The 17,092-nt window shown below is 52.1% G+C and overlaps 1 protein-coding gene across 6 annotated transcripts in view; it reads right to left on the bottom strand.

The window, feature by feature from the left end:
• LOC119843813 (trichohyalin-like) overlaps nt 1–16,672 on the bottom strand; it is a 28,739-nt gene extending 12,067 nt beyond the window's left edge. Inside the window, exons 1-10 of one of the 6 annotated variants that reach the window (XM_043497833.1) lie at nt 16,330–16,672; nt 15,720–15,855; nt 15,377–15,439; nt 15,284–15,334; nt 14,569–14,673; nt 12,295–12,522; nt 9,025–9,087; nt 8,301–8,396; nt 3,332–3,433; nt 2,380–2,553 (exon numbers count right to left, since the gene is read on the bottom strand). In XM_043497833.1, the coding sequence (XP_043353768.1) occupies nt 2,380–2,553; nt 3,332–3,433; nt 8,301–8,396; nt 9,025–9,087; nt 12,295–12,522; nt 14,569–14,673; nt 15,284–15,334; nt 15,377–15,439; nt 15,720–15,755 (918 nt within the window). In that variant the 5' untranslated portion in view covers nt 15,756–15,855; nt 16,330–16,672. The other 5 variants (XM_043497834.1, XM_043497831.1, XM_043497830.1 and 2 more) reach the window with 5 other exon arrangements.
• Nucleotides 16,673–17,092: the final 420 nt, after the last annotated feature.

Below are 17,092 nucleotides of genomic sequence, written 5' to 3'. Positions count from 1 at the left end.
CTGTTCCTGACCAATGTCTGGTGCTGGGCAAACAACTTCCCTGCTTGGGCCTCAGTTTCTCATCTGTAAAATGGGGATGATAATACTTCCCTACTGATCTTCACAGCAGGGTCTGAGCAAGCGGGTTCCTTTATGTTTATAAACTGATTTACAAATATAAACCCTAATTAGTAGCAGTAGTAATCCTGCATTGTGACAGAATATATCCCCATGTCCACAGTTTTGTACAAAATATGCCTTGTGAGGTACCCTCTGAAAACTCATAATTTGCTGATCAGTAATGTCATGGCAAAATGCACGAAGCTGTGTTATATGTGAAGTTATAAACGTAATTTGATATCATGACTAAAAGCATGTTTTCCAGAGAAGATTGGGGAGTGTCCAAACCAGTTCCTCAGAGACAAAGCCCAAGCTGCTGCCTCAGTCAGATGTAAACAAGGCTGCTAAGTGGCCATTCTTTGGCAGGAAAGGGGGCAGGGGAAAAAAAAATCTACATTTTAGCAAAGAAACAGCATGGAGTTCCCATCCACACAGGCTGCCTGTTGCCATGCTCCAGCTGGAAATGCTTCGCAAAGGGGGAACAGGACTATAAAAAGAAGGGGCAGATACTCCCAGGCACCCCTCCTTCATCGTCTCTCTCTGTCCACTGATTCACTGCATGAGAAGGGACAAAGGAAGCAGCCATTAAACAGAAGAAGGGCTCCTGGCCTAAGAAGTTTGGTCAATAAGACTCTTGAGAGCATGTGGTGAGAAAACTTTGCTTTGAATTTAACATAGTTAAATTAGGCACCAGTTGCATTTTATCTTTATTTTTCTGGTAACTCTTTCTGACTTTTATGCCTCATGACGTGCACTCACTTAAAATCTCTCTTTGTAGCTAATAAACTTGTTTTATTGTTTTATCTAAACCAGTGTGTTTAAATTGAAGTGTCAGGGAAACTCCATTTGTGGCAACGAAGTGTGCATATTACTCCTATTAAAGAAATATGGACTTTATGAATTTGTATTGTCCAGGAGAGGACTGGGCAGTACAGGACCTACATTTCTGGGGGGAAATCTAAGACTGGGGGGGTGTTGAGGTCACCCTGCAGTATAACCAAGGCTGGTGAGAGCCAAGGTGTAGCCGGGAGTGACTTGCATGCTGGAGGCCGTTTGTGAGCAGGCCAGACTGGAGGCTACAGCAGCAAAGCAATGCAAAGGGCACTCCAGATTAGAAGGCAGGTCTCATTAGTCTGGATTGTACCCTGGATACATCACAAAATTAGTAGCAGTAGTAATCCTGCACCCATGAGCTCTGCCAGTACCTACCCATCACTCTGCCAGCACCTCCCCATTCAGTGGAGCCACTGGAAAATTGCAGAATATTTTGCCAGCCCTTTTTTGATGCTACAAGCTCTTTTAAAAAGAATCATAAGCATAGCACCTCTTTGCAGCTCCCTGGAAAAGGTGATTGTGCCAGATCAGAAGGGTCAGGGGAACATATCATTTCCTCGCTCTGTGAAGTGTCTTAGAAGTCAGAGCCTCTGCCGCAAAAAATGGGAAGAGGGGTTTGGACCCCTCTGCCTTCAATGTGACTTTGCACAGGTTTGCTAAAGCACAGCACGCTGTGGGACTAGAAGCAAGCCAGACCATTGGCTCACCACGTAAACATATGATAGCACTTTGCACTGACATCACTGTCCAGCAGAAGATCCAAGATCCAAGCACTTCCAAGAGTTGGGTGAAGTATTATTATCCCTATTTTACAGCTGGGAAAACTGAGGGAAAGGCCCTATTTAGACCAGGGTTTCTGGTTGTGTTGTAACACGTTAATTTCAAATTAACATGAATTAGCCCACATGACTGTAAATGCAACTAGTGACTCTTCACAAAGGTTTGGTGCTGGTGGTGGTTCACACAATGCTGAGCCCTAGAGTGAACCACAACCTGGATCAAACAATTGTGTCCTGGAACAACCTTTACAGCTGAGTTAATTAGTAATTAACATGTGTGTTAAGCACAGAGAAAGGATGGCCCAGCAGCTCAGGTGCTAGCCTGGGAACTGTGAGACCTGGGTTTGAATCCCTGCTCTTCCATAGACTTCCTGTGTGACCGAAGCAAGTCACTTCATCTCCCTGGGCTGCAGTTTCCCCTCATATAATTGGGAAGATAGCCCTGCCCTGTGAGGGTGTTTACACTAAAAACAGTGAAATGCTCAAATGCTATGGAACTGGGGAATGTAGACATGCAAAAGAGCTCAGAAGGCAAGGCTGGTGCAGTGATGTGCCCAAGGCTACACAGCAAGTCACTGGCTCGAGTGGGAAGAGAACCTGGTAGCTCTGGCTTCAATTCTGTAGCCAGCCTGTCTTTGCGTGGATGAAGGTTTACAGAGACACCCACCTTCTGGAACTCCAGGGTTTTATTCTGCAAAACGGACACTGTCCTCCTCTCTTTGTCCAGGGCCTCAGCGTGCACTCTCTGGCTCTGCTCTTCCAGCGTCCCACGCTGCACCTGGAGCGCTTCCCTCTTCTTAGCTTCCCACTTCCTTCGCTCTTGAAGCAGAGCACTCTGAACCTAGGGTCTCGCACAGCAGGGACCTTGGTGAGTTCCCCGCAAGGAAGCAGAACAGAGCTAGCTGCTCATGGGGGTGCACATCATGTTTGAGCAGCACTGTCACCAGGAGGAGGCATAAGGAAATACCGCTGAGCCATGGAGACATGTGAAATACCAGCGCAGGGACAGCAAAGGGGTCCGTTTAGCTGCAGAGCAACTACAGCCTGGGCAGCAGTGCAAGCTTCCCCCCACAGCACTTAGGTGGGGAAAGTTAATTCAGATTGAGGTAGGGTGTGAATTTAAAGCCTGAACAACTCCATGTGCGGACGCTCTTATGCCAGTGGATTAGACTCAACCGAAACAAGGCATTCTGATTCTGGAATAAGAGCATCCACACATGGCTATTCAGGGAGCTATTCTGAAATAACTCCATATGTAGTCAAGCCCTGAGGCTGGGGATCAACCCTGATCTGGAGAGACCGCCTCTAGGGCAGAGAAGGGGATTCCTGCCATTTGCGTGCCCTAGCCAACCCACAGCCTTCCCGGTGAGACTCCCAGCCAGATGCCAGCCAGCACCAGCCGTAAGGCAGAGGTTTCTAAGCAGCTGCCTATGCATGACGGCAATTTCTGAAGCATGGACACCCGTCCCCAGCTCACTTCAGGCAGTCCCCAAACTACAGCTGCATGGCAACAACTTCTGGTGGACAGACGTCAGTGCCCTACAGGAAATAGGCTCCACACTGCCTCCCCAGCCCCGAGCCAATCAGTCGCCTTTGCAAGGCTCCCTCATGGACCATACCATCTCCTTGGCTTCCTGCTTCAGCTCTCTGACCAACTGCTCTGTAGACTTCTTCTGTTGCTGCATGGCCTCCCGCTGCCTCCGAATATCTTCATCTCGGGCCTGGGCAGAATTGTAAAGAGAAGCCCACTGAATTCACTGCCCACTGGATCCTCTGGTCCAGATCCAGCTCTCCACGGGCTGAAGAGCTGGGAGGGCCACAACCTTCTACCCCTGTGCCCCCTACACCCAGAGATTCTGGCCACCCCTGCAGGGTTTAGTACTCAGGGCCAGTACTAAAGGGAGGGGTCCGGAGGAGACAGGATCATTGTCCCACCTCACGCCATGGTGCTCAGCAGTGGCTTCGGGGGAGAAGAGTGCATTGCAGACTCTCCCAGGGCTGTGCTCCATAGGAGCTGTGTCACAGCACCTCCTGGGTCCGTGCAGTGCCTCACTGCTCAGGACCATGCCTCAATGACTCAAACAGACCCCCTGACTCTCGAAAGCCCTAGCTGCAGCCATGCCCAGGGGCCTTCATGGCAACGTCCAGGTGCAGCATTGCCCAGGCCTGTAAAACACCACAACAGAGTGGCAGTCCCCACAGCCCCTGGGTCCCCCCACCTGGACTGTATGGAGTTGGGGGGCTGGAATCCAGGGTTGCAAAGTCCTGGGCGACGGACACCTTCTCACTGCCACTGGGAGCCATGAGAAGCAGCATCTAACAATTACTGGAGGGTTAGAAACCACAGCACGTCCTGCCCAAAGAGGCCAGAGCAACTGAACCCTGTGGCCACCTGACTGGTCCGCACCAACTATTTAAACCAGGAAGCTGGCCCAGGGAGCTGAGTGACAGTGAAGACTCTGGCTTGCTGCTGCTGCAGACTTGCCTTTCATCCCAACTTGCTCCTGCCTTCAACCCCAGCCTGGCTTGAGCTCGGTACCTGTCTCCTGACTCAGCTTGCTAACCAGTCTCCATTCCTGCCTTCAGCCCAGTGGACAATACTGTGTCTGGCCACATGCACCCTGCCATTATACAGACGGAGTGAGGGACCTGAAAAGGGAAGGACTGTTTGTGGAAAACACAGCTGATCTGGCCAGTGCACTTCTGTGCTTCAGCTTTTATCAGAACAAACATCTGGCCTTGAATTAGGGATCTCCATGTTCCCCTGCCCAGGCAGCCAGCTGCTGATCCTCAGCACGAAGGAAGCATTGTCTGATAGTTAGAAAAAGGGACTGAGAATCAGGGGATGGTGAGTTCTAGTCCCAGCTCTGCCTTGGACTCGTTGCATGCCTGCAGGCATATCTTTGTCCTGTTCCCTGCCTCAGTTTCCCCATCTGTAGCATGGGGATAGTAATACTCACCCACCTCATGAACTAGAAGTTTCGTTCGCTCAGGTTTCTACAGAGCATTGAGGTTACCAGGGTGGAGGACACTGGAGATGGGCAGTGCTTTCATTATCAGCTATTCTGGGGAGCTCCCCACAGCCTGCTGCCACAGAAATGACTGCTGCAAGCGGAGCAAAGTCCAGGATCTAGAACAATGGGGGCATGTGGGCAAAGGCCTCTTCCCTGCCAGCAAAGGCCAGCAGATATGGGGACATGGGTTCCTCTTACACTATGGACTGGAATGCGAGCCCCCCACAGCTCATTCAGGGGATGCTCTCTGGCCTATGTTATGCAAAGGCCCTTTGTTTTCTGCTTGTTTATATATACATTTCTCAGTAATTTATCTGTGTTTGTCCAAAATTTAACAAATGGTAAAATGGAAAATGGGTAAAAACTCAAAACAAAGGACAGTGGGCTGGGGTGGGGATGCGTGCTAGGTATTCATGGGGGCCAAGCAGGGAGAGGGAGGGGAGTACTCATGACGCAGCAGTTGGGTGGCCTCAGCTGCTGAGACCCGGGTCCCTGCCCCTCTCACTTCCCCATTGTGCAGAAGAAGCAGACGGGGCTGTGCTGACGGCCCAGGTCAGGAGGAGGCTCTGTCTGGCAGGCATCAGTCCTCATGGGGTGCAGCCTTGAGTCCCTGAGTGCCGAGTTCCTGCTGGCCTCCCCCACAGAGGTGGGTAACTATCAGCTGGTGGCTGCTGCAGCTGTGCAGTGGGGGAGAAAGACGGGCAGGGAGCCTGGCCCCGGCAGCCAAAACCCCCAGCACGGAACCCCATCCACTTCCCCCGCTGGACAGAGCCCACTGCTGTCTCTGGCCCTGCAACACGACCCCAGGCAGCAGGGAAGGGCAGGGTCACGAGGGTGCTCTGTCCCGCAGGGGGCCAGTACGCATGGGATGCAGCCTCCTGCTCCCCTCTGATGCAGGAGACTTTTCAGCTGCTCTGTTCTGTGTAAGGCCTGAGAGCGCTGGGCTGCCACCACAAGCTACAGCAGGGAGAGATCAGAATTAAACTTGTGTAAAACAATAAAAGCAGGGGGTGACAGTGAGTCATAGCGTCCGGATACACTGACATGTGGACAGCTGTTTATAATGACAGAGACTCAATAATTAACGAGGGTGGTTTTAGGTGGCTAGCAATGACAAGATGGCGATCGCAAGCAGTCAGAGAAATCCAAAATGGAGGTCTGGGAGCGATTTGGCCAAGCCGGCAGACTGAGGTGAGACAAAGGGCCCGCCAAAACCTGAAGGGGGGCCAGGGGGGTCAGTTAAGCATAACACTGGTTCTCAATCAGGTCCAGCATCTAAGGCACAAGTCTTCAATCAGGTCTAGCTTTGATTGACAGATAGTGGGCTTACACCTGATTGGTGAGAACAGAGGCGTAGCCACGGATGGGCCACAGCCCACCCAAATCTGAGCAGGGGTGTAGCGCTGCCACAGTGGCCCAGCACATCACTCGGGCACCTGAAATCCAGGTCGGAGCACGGGCAGGGCTGGGGCGCCCTGAATCCACAGGCTGGGAGGAGGAGAGTCATCCCAGGCAGGGGCTGTGCCTCGTGGGGGCAGGTCTGGGTGTGGGGAGTGCTGGGGCCAGAGCAGAGCTGGGCCGGGCGCATGACTGGGCTGGGCAAGGGCAGGGCACCGGAGACCAGGGCAGCTGCACGTGGTGCAGGACGGACGGACACAGCAATGCTGGCAGGAAAGGGAGACATGGCAGCCGGGCAGATGGATACTAAGCTGGGGTCAGGAGGGGTGGGCAGAGCTTGAGCCCTGGACCTCTTTGCCACATGGACAGCCTATGTGCCCCAGACAGCCTCGTCTTCTGGTGCCTGCCGAGCAGTAAGGACTGGCTGGAGAGGCCCCCCGATCCCTCCAGTGCCCCAGCCAGCCCTATCCCTGCGCCTCCAGCTCCAGGCTCTGCTATGCCCCCCATTTCTTCCGCCTCACCTATGTCCCATGCCCCCCTGGGTCCTGCCCCTTCCCCCAACTCCAGCTCCTGGCCTCTGCCTTCCCCCATCCAGCCCCCTCACCCCTGTTTTTCCTTCCTGCTTTGGATAAACTTTCTCTTTTCCCAAGATGGCGAGACTCAGGAAACTTGTTTCCCTGACTGGGTACCCTGCAAGGTGGTGTAGCCTTTGGACTCTGCTCAACTGAAGGTGGGGAGGTCAGTGCATATTATCCCCCCTCTTCCCTAAGGAATGTGGGGAATTTTCAGCCCAAAGGGGGGAAACCTCTTTTACCCCAGCAGCTACCCACACTGGAGCATGGAGGTGGGTCCTTGCCCCATGGATGTGCCCAGCTTGGCAGGTGAAGCCCTGTGTCTGAGGGCACCAGGGCTAGGAAGAGGGTGTGGTGTTGGGGGAGAAGCTGAGCTAGCATGATTTGTTGGAGCCCACCCAAATTTCCACTCCTAGCTATGCCATTGGGTGGGAATGTTTAGGATTGTAAAAAATAACCAGTCAGAACAGGCCAAAATCTATATACAAGGCAGAGAGCTGACAGGCTTGAGTGAGTGTGAGTGAAAGGCACTGGAGTGAACATTAGGAGAATCAGAATCTGAAAAATAAGATTTGAAATCACTGAAGAATGAAGGCAGAAGCAGTAGCAGTGACAACATCAGTCCTGGCAGATCATAAGGACCTAGGTAAAGCAGAGGGAAAGAGGACTGCGGGGAAGTAATCACAATGACGCTCATGTAAAGAATAACGAGAATGTATGAAGGAGTGTGTTTGAGATAATAAAGCTGGATAGCTGTGTATGTATGTTTTAGTATGTCTAGTCTTTAATGTTTAAGAACTTGCTATCAGCATCCTATATGTGACTGGCCATCGCATACAGAATGTAACCACTTAAAACTATTTCCCAATTGTAAAATATTGCAAGTTTGGGTACTTCAATGTGTATCTGTGCTAATAGAGTTTGTTATCTTGTAATATGTGTCTTAAATTGTAAAAACTTATGCTTTTGTTTCTCTAAATATGCTTTAGATTTATTGTATTAGGGTATGTTGTGTTAAATAAAGGTTATTTTTGTTTTCAAAGAACGACTGCCTGAGTGTGAATCCTTGGAGTGGAAGGCTGTATCAATGTCCTTCCAAGGGTCAACAGAGCTAGTCTAGTCCGGGGAGTCCTCCAAAAGTTGGAGAGAAACCCCCTGGTAAATCCACTAGAGTGGGCCACCCACTTTCACCTACCAAAACCACACAAATTGAGGATTAAGCTGCAAATATAGGCAAGCCATTGTAGGGGTGTCTTGAGTCTGGTTTTGGGTGTGGGGGACACCCTCCTGACCTGGTGCTTCAGAGTGGCTCTGTCTGCTTCGCCGTAGAAAAATACCCAGGTCCCAAAAAAGTCAAAATTGGGTGGGGAGATCGATAAAAATCCAGATACCGGCTTGCTCAAAACCTGGGAAATTTTTGGAGAAAATCAGTAACTACCAAAATTGAAGGGTCTTGGTTCTGCAGGAGCTCAGGCTAGATGATCACAATGGTTCCTTCTGGCCTTGGAATCCATGGCTCTATTACACTCAGACAGGTGGGTCAGATTTCGCCCTTCCTCAAACCAGGACCCACCCACTCTCCCTGCCCTGTGGGGAGAAGTTACCTTGAGCACCCTGGTGAGATTCTCCACTTCCTTCTGGAAGGAGGTAGCTTGATCCTGGAGGGCCCTGGCCTTCACCTGCTCCAAACTCTCTGCAAACTGAGAAGACAGACATGAGAATGGGGAGCCTCTGCCTTTAGACACGAGACAAGGAGCCCTTGGGGCTCTTCCTCTCTGCCTGAAAGATCCTTTGATCCCAGGCAGTGCTTGATGGAGAACGACTGACTTCCTTGACATTACAATGCATTTAATGTACTGACAACACCACAGCTTCACCCTTAAATAGCTGTCCTCACCCATGCAGCTCAGAATGTGTCACCTGCCCCACTGTACAGGTGGGGAAACTGAGGCACAGAAAAGTGAGGGGATATGGCTATGGTCACAAACAGGTGCTCTGTTTAGGGCCATGCTGCCTCCCCACTGCAAACGAAGCTAGGCTCCTGGCCAAAGGAGAACAAGTCAGAGAAAGAGGGAACCAATTCGACGTCCAACATGTCACCCCCTACTCCAGTGCATGAGCTCATCTGCCACATTACACGACTCACACCACTGAGACACTGACACGTGGGGAGGGCCACACAGCCACCTGTTCCTCCCAGCACTTTGCAGCTACTCCATATGGCACAAGCCAGCTTGCTGGAGGACATGCCAACAACAGTCACCATATCAGCTGCACACACACCTGGAGGGAACATGACACATGAGTATGGGACTGCATGATACAAACCTCCTGGAGCTCCTGCTGCTTCAGACGTTGCAGCTCCTCCCTCTGCTGGTCCCACTCCAGCTTCTACAGGCACAGAAAACAGCAGCTAGCCACACTGCACACCCCGCAACCCAGCCAGCCGCCATGTTCCCTCCTGCCGATGCACAGAGCCCCATAACTGCACAGCCACAGAGTCCACAGAGTTGTATGCACTGCTGGCAAGAATCATTAGCCTCAGAGTCCTGGCTAGACTCCACTTCAGGTCATTACATTCCTCCCACCCAAGCTACTGCCCTGACCCTTTACTGGATCCAGGGCTCTCTTTCAGCTCCTGCCTTTAAACTGCTATGCAGCACGGCTGTGCCCTGGAAAACAGCAGCTGCATCCATTCCAGAGGTGGCTGCATTTCAGTGAAGGCTGAAAAGAAGGGATCTTGGCACCAGTGTTTCTCCAACAGCGAGTGCCGTTCTTTCTTGTGTGCCATCAATGCAGTTGCTACTGAGTTCCAGTCAGCTACCCTTGAGTAAACCCATGGAAAGCAATGGGGCTGACCAGGTGTTAGTGGGGGCCTAGCTGAAAGATTATGGGGCTACACAGGTGTTTTGCAGGGCCATCATCAGTGACGTGTAGTTCAGGCGATGATGTGTGAGAAGAAAAGAGTCCAGCTCAACTTGCAGATCCACAATTAATGTTGCAGGCTGAGCAGTGAGAAAAATAATTTGACTGGTAAACTGGGCATGTTTGATATAGCAATTATTGAGACAATAAACAAGGACATCTCATGATGCCTCTTTTAGCTGTTTTCAGAGCTGTCTGATAAAACTACTGTCTCATCTCACTTCCCATCCTCCTTAAATTCATGTATGTACAGTTCAATGCACCCAGACCCTCTTCTTCATTCTTATTGCTACAAGCATGAAGAAAATTCTCGTCCACGAGTAACTGAAAGGCGCCATGTGATGCATCAGCCATGTGATGTTTCTTGGAGACACTGAACACTGACTAGACCAATCAGACCAGAGAGGCAACTACTTTATCCTGGTACAGGAGCCAATCAGACTGCAAATGCCAAACTGTTCCTAACTGACTTATCAGAAGTCAATAATAGGGGTTGTTGTTTTTCTGGGCCTTTTATGGCGCACGCACACATGGAGTTATTCCAGAATAGCTACTGTGCTTTTAATTCACCCCCCCCCCTTACTCCAAATTAGCTTTCCAGTGTAGACAAGTCATAAAATCATAGAAGATTAGGGTTGGAAGAGACCTCAGGAGGTCATCTAGTCCAAACCCTGCTCCAAACAGGACCAACCCCAACTTAATCATCCCAGCCAGGGCTTTGTCAAACTGGGCCTTAAAAACCTCAAAGGAAGGAGATTCCACCACCTCCCTCGGTAACCCATTCCAGGGCTTCACCACCCTCCTAGTGAAAAAGTTTTTCCTAATATCCAACCTAGACCTCCCCCACTGCAACTTGAGACCATTGCTTCTTGTTCTGTCATCTGCCACCACTGAGAACAGCCAAGCTCCATCCTCTTTGGAACCCCCCTTCAGGTAGTTGAAAGCTGCTATCAAATCCCCCCTCACTCTTCTCTTCTGCAGACTAAACAAACCCAGTTCCCTCAGCCTCTCCTTATAAGTCACATGCCCCAGTCTCCTACTGATTTTTGTTGCCCTCCGCTGGACTCTCTCCAATTTGTCCACATCCCTTCTGTAGTGGGGCGGGGGGGGGGGGAGGCAGGGCAAAACTGAATGCAATACTCCAGACTTGGCCTCACCAGTGCTGAATAGAGGGGAATCATCACTTCCCTCAATCCGCTGGCAATGCTCCTGCTAATGCAGCCCAATATGTTGTTAGCTTTCTTGGCAACAAGGGCACACTGTTGACTCAGATCCAGCTTCTCGTCCACTGTAATTCCCTGATCCTTTTCTGCAGAACTGCCGCTTAGCCAGTCGGTCCCCAGACTGTAGCGGTGCATGGGATTCTTCCGTCCTAAGCGCAGGACTCTGCATTTGTCCTTGTTGAACCTCATCAGATTTCTTTTTACCCAATCCTCCAATTTGTCTAGGTCATTCTGTATCCTATCCCTATCCTCCAGCATATCTACCACTCCTCCCAGTTTAGTGTCATCCGAGAACTTGCTGAGGGTGCAATCCATCCCATCATCTAGATTGTTAATGAAGATGTTGAACAAAACCGGCCCCAGGACTGACCCTTGGGGCACTCCACTTGATAACGGCTGCCAACTAGACATCGAGCCATTGATCACTACCCGTTAAACCCAATGATCTAACCAGCTTTCTGTCCACCTTATACTCCATTCATCCAATCCAGACTTCTTTAACTTGCTGGCAAGAATACTGTGGGATACCATAACAAAAGCTTTGCTAAAGTCAAGTTATATCACATCCACTGTTTTCCCCATATCCACAGAGCCAATTATCTCATCATAAAAAGCAATTAGGTTGGTCAGGCATGACTTTCCCTTGGTGAATCCATATTGACTGTTCCTGATCACCTTCCTCTCCTCCAAGTGCTTTAAAATGGATTCCTTGAGGACCTGCTCCATGATTTTTCTGGGGACTGAGATGAGACTGATCGATTCTCCTTCTTCCCTTTTTTAAAGATGGGCACCATATTTGTCTTTTTCCAATCGTCCAGGAGTCCTCCATTTTATCTCTCCTTTAAAACGTTGGTTGCAAAATAATGTAATTTAAGAATGTGTGACCCAAAAGGAGAGTTTTCTGACACTGTTGTTCAGAGTGTATGTAGCAACATATACACAGACTCCTTATTTCGGAGACTATCAAGATTTATTGACAGGAAGGCAAGTTTAATATTTACTTCTCTCAGGCTGAAGCCAGCTCCCCCTCCTCCACTTTTGGCCTAAACACAGAGGATGGGTGCATTGCATGCTGGTGATCTCTGCAGGGGGCCAGGAATCCCGAGGCTGCCAGTGTCTCCATTCTGCAGGGTCAATGGCCACTGGAACTGCATAATAGGGAATCCAATGGCCCAGACTGCCCCAAAGCCCCCTGCCGGTGGCCACAGAGCAGCCTGAAGTAGCTGGGCCATATACTTGGTGCAAAGACCCCCGGATGTTCCCTTAAATTCCAAACAGAGCAGTTCCACTCCCTGACATGGGGCAGGATCTGCACCTTTATGAATAAAAACCATTCAGCTAGGTAGGGGGCGAAAAAGAATGAATGAGAAGAGCAAGGGATGAGGGAGCCCCCTGTTCATGCACAGAAAGCCCCTTGCCCAGCTCAGGCTGGACCGCTTAGGGCTGGTACCTTCTCCTGCTGCATCTTCCCCAGCTGCCTGTCATGTTCTTCTCTCAGGTTCTCCATAGCACGTTGCTGCACTTCCTTCTCAGCCGTTAGGGCACAGACGACCTCTTGCAGCCTCACCAGTTCTAGCTCCTTCTCCGAGAGGATCTTCTCCATAGCAGAGAGTCTCAGCTCCTGCTCCCTCTCCCGCACTTGGAGGTCTCGGATCTGCCCACTCAGAGCTGTTGCCTGCTTTTAGAACAGAGAGCCCTGTGTAACCATCACAAACTGGCACGGGCACCAAGAGGCTCTGGGGGCCACTGGTGTCCGCTGGTGTCGGTAGAAGCATGAAGCGGGAGTCAAAGGATCATTCAAACAAAGGGTGAAAGAGGCCAAGCACAGCGGAGTTCATCTTCTGCATGTGTCAAGGCATGATTGTCCCCTCCAGTGCATTCCCTAGGGCAGCAGTTCCCCAACTGCTCCTGCATATCCTGCACGGAGCACCTGTCAGGGTACCTGGAGATCTGCCTAGTCACGTGGTGCTGGTTCCTTGTCTCCTCCTTTCCAGCTCATTCCTCGAGTGCCTAGGACCCCTTTGCAAGGAGGAAGAACCAGGCCAACTGCCTCAACCAGGGGCCACAGCTATGTCCTGGGCACCAGGAACTACCAAGGGGGCAGAGCTGCCAGTCCCCAGCAGGAGAGGAAAGGACATGAGGGCAGGAACAAGGCACCCAAGCAGTACAGCATGGGGCAGCAGGCGCCGAAGGGGAGAAGGAGGAATGGACCAGAGAGGTGGGAGGAGAGGAGGAGACACGAAGAAGAGCAAAAGGAGACAATCCGCCCAGCAGTTTTCATAAAGGACCAATCACTTGGTGCATTAGAGACAGTTAAAGATCCATCAGCATCTGCCTCTTACTGCTCCACTGCACCCTGGCTGCAGCTACTGTGACCAGTGGGACGTGAGGTGGGGTCCGGGCAATGCCCTATGGGAGGGGAGGTGGGGTCCGGGCAATGACCAACGAGAGGGAGGTAGGGTCTGGGTAATGCCCTGTTGGAAGGGAGGTGGGGTCTGGGAGACACTCTGTCTATTAAGGTGTGTTTCACATTATGGAAACATCGGCAGACCCTGGCTACAGGGCTTTGAACTTCCGGTCTGACTTGCCCTAGCAATGGGGTTCTCATCTCTCCCATGGGGGGCTAGATACAACTCGCTGCTGGCAGAGGTCTCCCGGCAGCCAGCCTTCACCCTGTTATTCTTCATGCCCCAACAGTCTCACCACCCAGCTCCCACCAGGCCTGCACTGGAACCAGGGGCAGCCCCGGATACCCATGTGAGTGCTTGCATACACACCCCTCTCTACTGGAAGTGGGAGAGGGGTGTGGCATACAAAGGGGGACAGTTTCTTAAACCTACTGTCATAACCATACAGCTAAGGGTAGCCTAGAATTCCTCCTTACCTGTAAGGGGTTAAGAAGCTCAAATAGCCTGCTTGGCACCTGACCAACAGGACCAATGGGGAAAGAAGATACTTTCAAATCTTGGGAGGGGGGAAGGTTTTGTTTGTGCTCTTTGTTTTGTGTGGTTGTTCTTTCTTGGGACTGAGAGAAGCTAGACAGAAATCCATCTTCTCCAACCAATCCCAATCCAAGTCTCCAATATTGCAACCAGCCTAGGTAAGCCAGATTAATTTATCTTTTGTTTTAAGTGAATTTTCCCTGTGTTAAGAGGGAGGTTTATTCCTGTTTTCTGTAACTTTAAGCTTTTGCCCAGAGGGGGATCCTCTGTGTTTTGAATCTGAATACCCTGTAAAGTATTTTCCATCCTGATTTTTCAGAGATGATTTTTCCTTTCTTTCTTTTTAAATAAAGTCCTTCTTTTAAGAACCTGACTGATTTTTCCATTGTTCCAAGACCCAGGGGTTTGGGTCTTTGATCATTTTGTAACCAATTGGTTAGGATATTATTCTCAAGCCTTCCCAGGAAAGGGGGTGTAAGGACTTGGGGGATTGCTGTGGGAAGAGGAATTCCAAGTGATCCTTTTCCCTGGTTTGTTAAATCACTTGGCAGTGTTACTTAAACCCAAGGTACAAGGGAGAATTTGTGCCTGGGGAGTTTTTAGCCTAAGCTGGTAGAAATAAGCTTATGGGGGTCTTTCATGTGGGTCCCCATGTCTGTACCCTAAAGTTCAGAGTGGGGAGGGAACCCGACACCTACCAAGCAAACCTCCCACCTTCCGTTGCCCCACTCCCCTCCCTCCCCATGTGGAAACCACCTGATCTGAACCTGGGCTTCCCTCACCCTCTCCAGCTCCCTGAGCTGCAGTCTCAGTCGCGTGGTCTCCTCCTGCAGTTCCATCCCCTTTACCCTCCTCTCCTCCAGCTTGTTCTGAGCTTCCTCCAGGCACTGCCGGCAAAAGAACGCACACAATTCACATTGTGTGAGCTAGCCCAGGGCGGGCATGAGCGCATCACACAGCTGCTGTTCAGACTGGGCAACCCCCACTCACAGCGATGACAGCGTCTGGGTCATTCCCACCAGAAGGGCTCAGGGTGGGGAGAGACACTGGGCTCTGCCGTGAGCTCTACCTCAGCCACGAGATGCTGCCTCCAAGGGAATCCTCTCCTGTGTGGCTGGGGGACAAGAGAACTATCTACCACATGAGCTCTTTGGGGCAGGTACTGTGTCTCTGTGCTGTGTCTGTGCAGCGACTAGCACCAGGGGGTCCTGGGCCGTGACTGGGGCTGCGAGGTCTGATTGCAATACAAACAATAAATCATATGGCTGGGAGGCCCTCCCAGCTGCTAGGGAAACAAACGGCACCTGGAGAATTACAGGCGCATTCCAGATCTCATTCTCAGCACACAGGATAGGGGAAGGACCCAGCCCGACATGGGGGTCCTTTGCTCTGCAGACACCTTCTGCTTCCAGTGGCGTCTGGGAGGTGGCACCAGGTGCCTTCCCACCGGGCAGCAGTGCTTCAGAAGCAGCCGGGAGCCCCGGGGAGCTCACCTACCTCCTGCAGCTCCTCGATCCTAGCTCTGGCTGCCCGCTGCTCAGAGGACAACTCTGCCTTGCAGCAGCTCAGCTGACGCTCCAGGAAGGACAAGCTGCCCTCCAGGTGACACACATGGGCCTTCAGCTCCTCCCGCTCGGCTGCTAGTGAGGAGACCTGGGAAATGAGCAGAGAATGGGATTGCCTGGCTCCTGTGTCCCGCAGCACTGCTTCCTGGCCATGGAAACCCAGCAGCACGGCTTCTGACTCTGCAATGAGAGATCCCCTTATCCCTGCAATGGGCAATGGGGTTTCCCCCTCCCCTCCCTACTCCATCTCTCCGCCCCTCTTGCCTTTGTCTCCTGTTCCCCCTCCCACCTGCAATGTGGACACTGCTCCTGCAATCCCCCATGGAAACCATCTGACCCACAGGCCACCCTCGGACCCCCACCCTCACCTCGTCCTGGAAGGCCCCCAGCTGGGTGCTGTGCATGGTGGAGTGCTGCTGTCTCAGTGTACTGAGCACCTTCTCCAGCTCCGGCAGCTCCCGCAGGCACGAGTCCCGTCTGTATTGCAGCAGCAGCACGTCTGCCCTGTGGGAAGAAGGGACCGATGCCCTCAGAGAGGCAGCACACTTCTAGACCGAGAAGTTTGCTGAGGGTCTAGAGGGAGGTGCAGCCTGCAGAGGCAACTGGTCCCAGCATGCACTGCTCCCTCTGGATCTATGCAAGGGCTGCTGAGATCACAAGGGAGCTTAGTCTATGGGGCCATCTGGCCTCCATGTGCCACAGTGTGGCTGCCATCTGCTCCAGTGAGTGCCAGCCAGAGGTGGCCCCCAGACTCGTCCAGCACACTGCCAGCACAGCCCTCTGCTGGGCAGGGTGCCTGTGTCATTAACTGGCTAGGAGCGACCCGTTCTTGGCCCTACTCCTGCTCCCACTGATCTCGATGGGCATTTTGCTATTGGCTTCAGGGAGAGCAGACCCATATTTGCAAGACGACTCCCCCAGCCTCCGTCCAGCGTTGGCCTGCCAAGGTCCCTGTGTGTCCAACCTCACCCCAGATACCTGGCTTCATCTGCTTTGCTCCGAGTCTCCTTCAGGCAGGACTCCAGCGTCTCCGCCCCCTTCTGGCTCCTCTCCAGGGCCCCATGCAGCGACTCCAGTTCCTGGACCGCACGCTGGCAACAGAGGGGAGGAAAGGTGTCAGGAAAGGCACGTGTCCATCTACCTGCCCTGCCGCCCAGGCCCTATACCTTGCCACAGGCCGAACCCACTGCTGCACCCCACAGGCCCAGGTGCCGAAGGGGAGCGGAGTCCAGGCGGGACGGGTCTCCCCCAGACAGAGACACACACGACTGTTGCTCGTGAGTAACGCGAGCATGGAGTGGACCTCTCCCTTCCCCTGGCAACCCAACAGCAGTGCTCAGACGGGACTCTCTTGCTGACAGATCCAAATACTTGGGGTCCTTCAGCAAGAACTTTGCCACGATGAGCCTAGGACTCTGTAGCTTCCTGCCTTGGTCTGATAGGGCCAACATGACGGATCCTCCTTGCAGGCCCCAAGCAGGTGCAGTGGGGAGGAGCTGGAGCCCATCAGCCCCCTCCACTAAGAAGCAAGAACATAGGTCCAGTGTGAGGCCGGGCTGCCCACACCTGGGAACTCCCCACCTGCCGGCTAGATTATACAGGAAATGAGCTCGCCCTGTCTGGGGCCCATCACCATGGTATGTGGGCACGACAGATTCCATGTAAGGCCAGGTTTACATTTCAAAGTTTTGCCACCCGGCTACGTCACTTAGGATGGGAGTTTTTTATGCCATAGCTGTGC

This window comes from Dermochelys coriacea, chromosome 15 (genome assembly GCF_009764565.3).
Source record: "Dermochelys coriacea isolate rDerCor1 chromosome 15, rDerCor1.pri.v4, whole genome shotgun sequence".
NCBI classification, from domain to species: domain Eukaryota; kingdom Metazoa; phylum Chordata; order Testudines; family Dermochelyidae; genus Dermochelys; species Dermochelys coriacea.
Note: the sequence above shows the minus strand (reverse complement) of the source record. Positions and strands in the feature narration are given on the sequence as shown.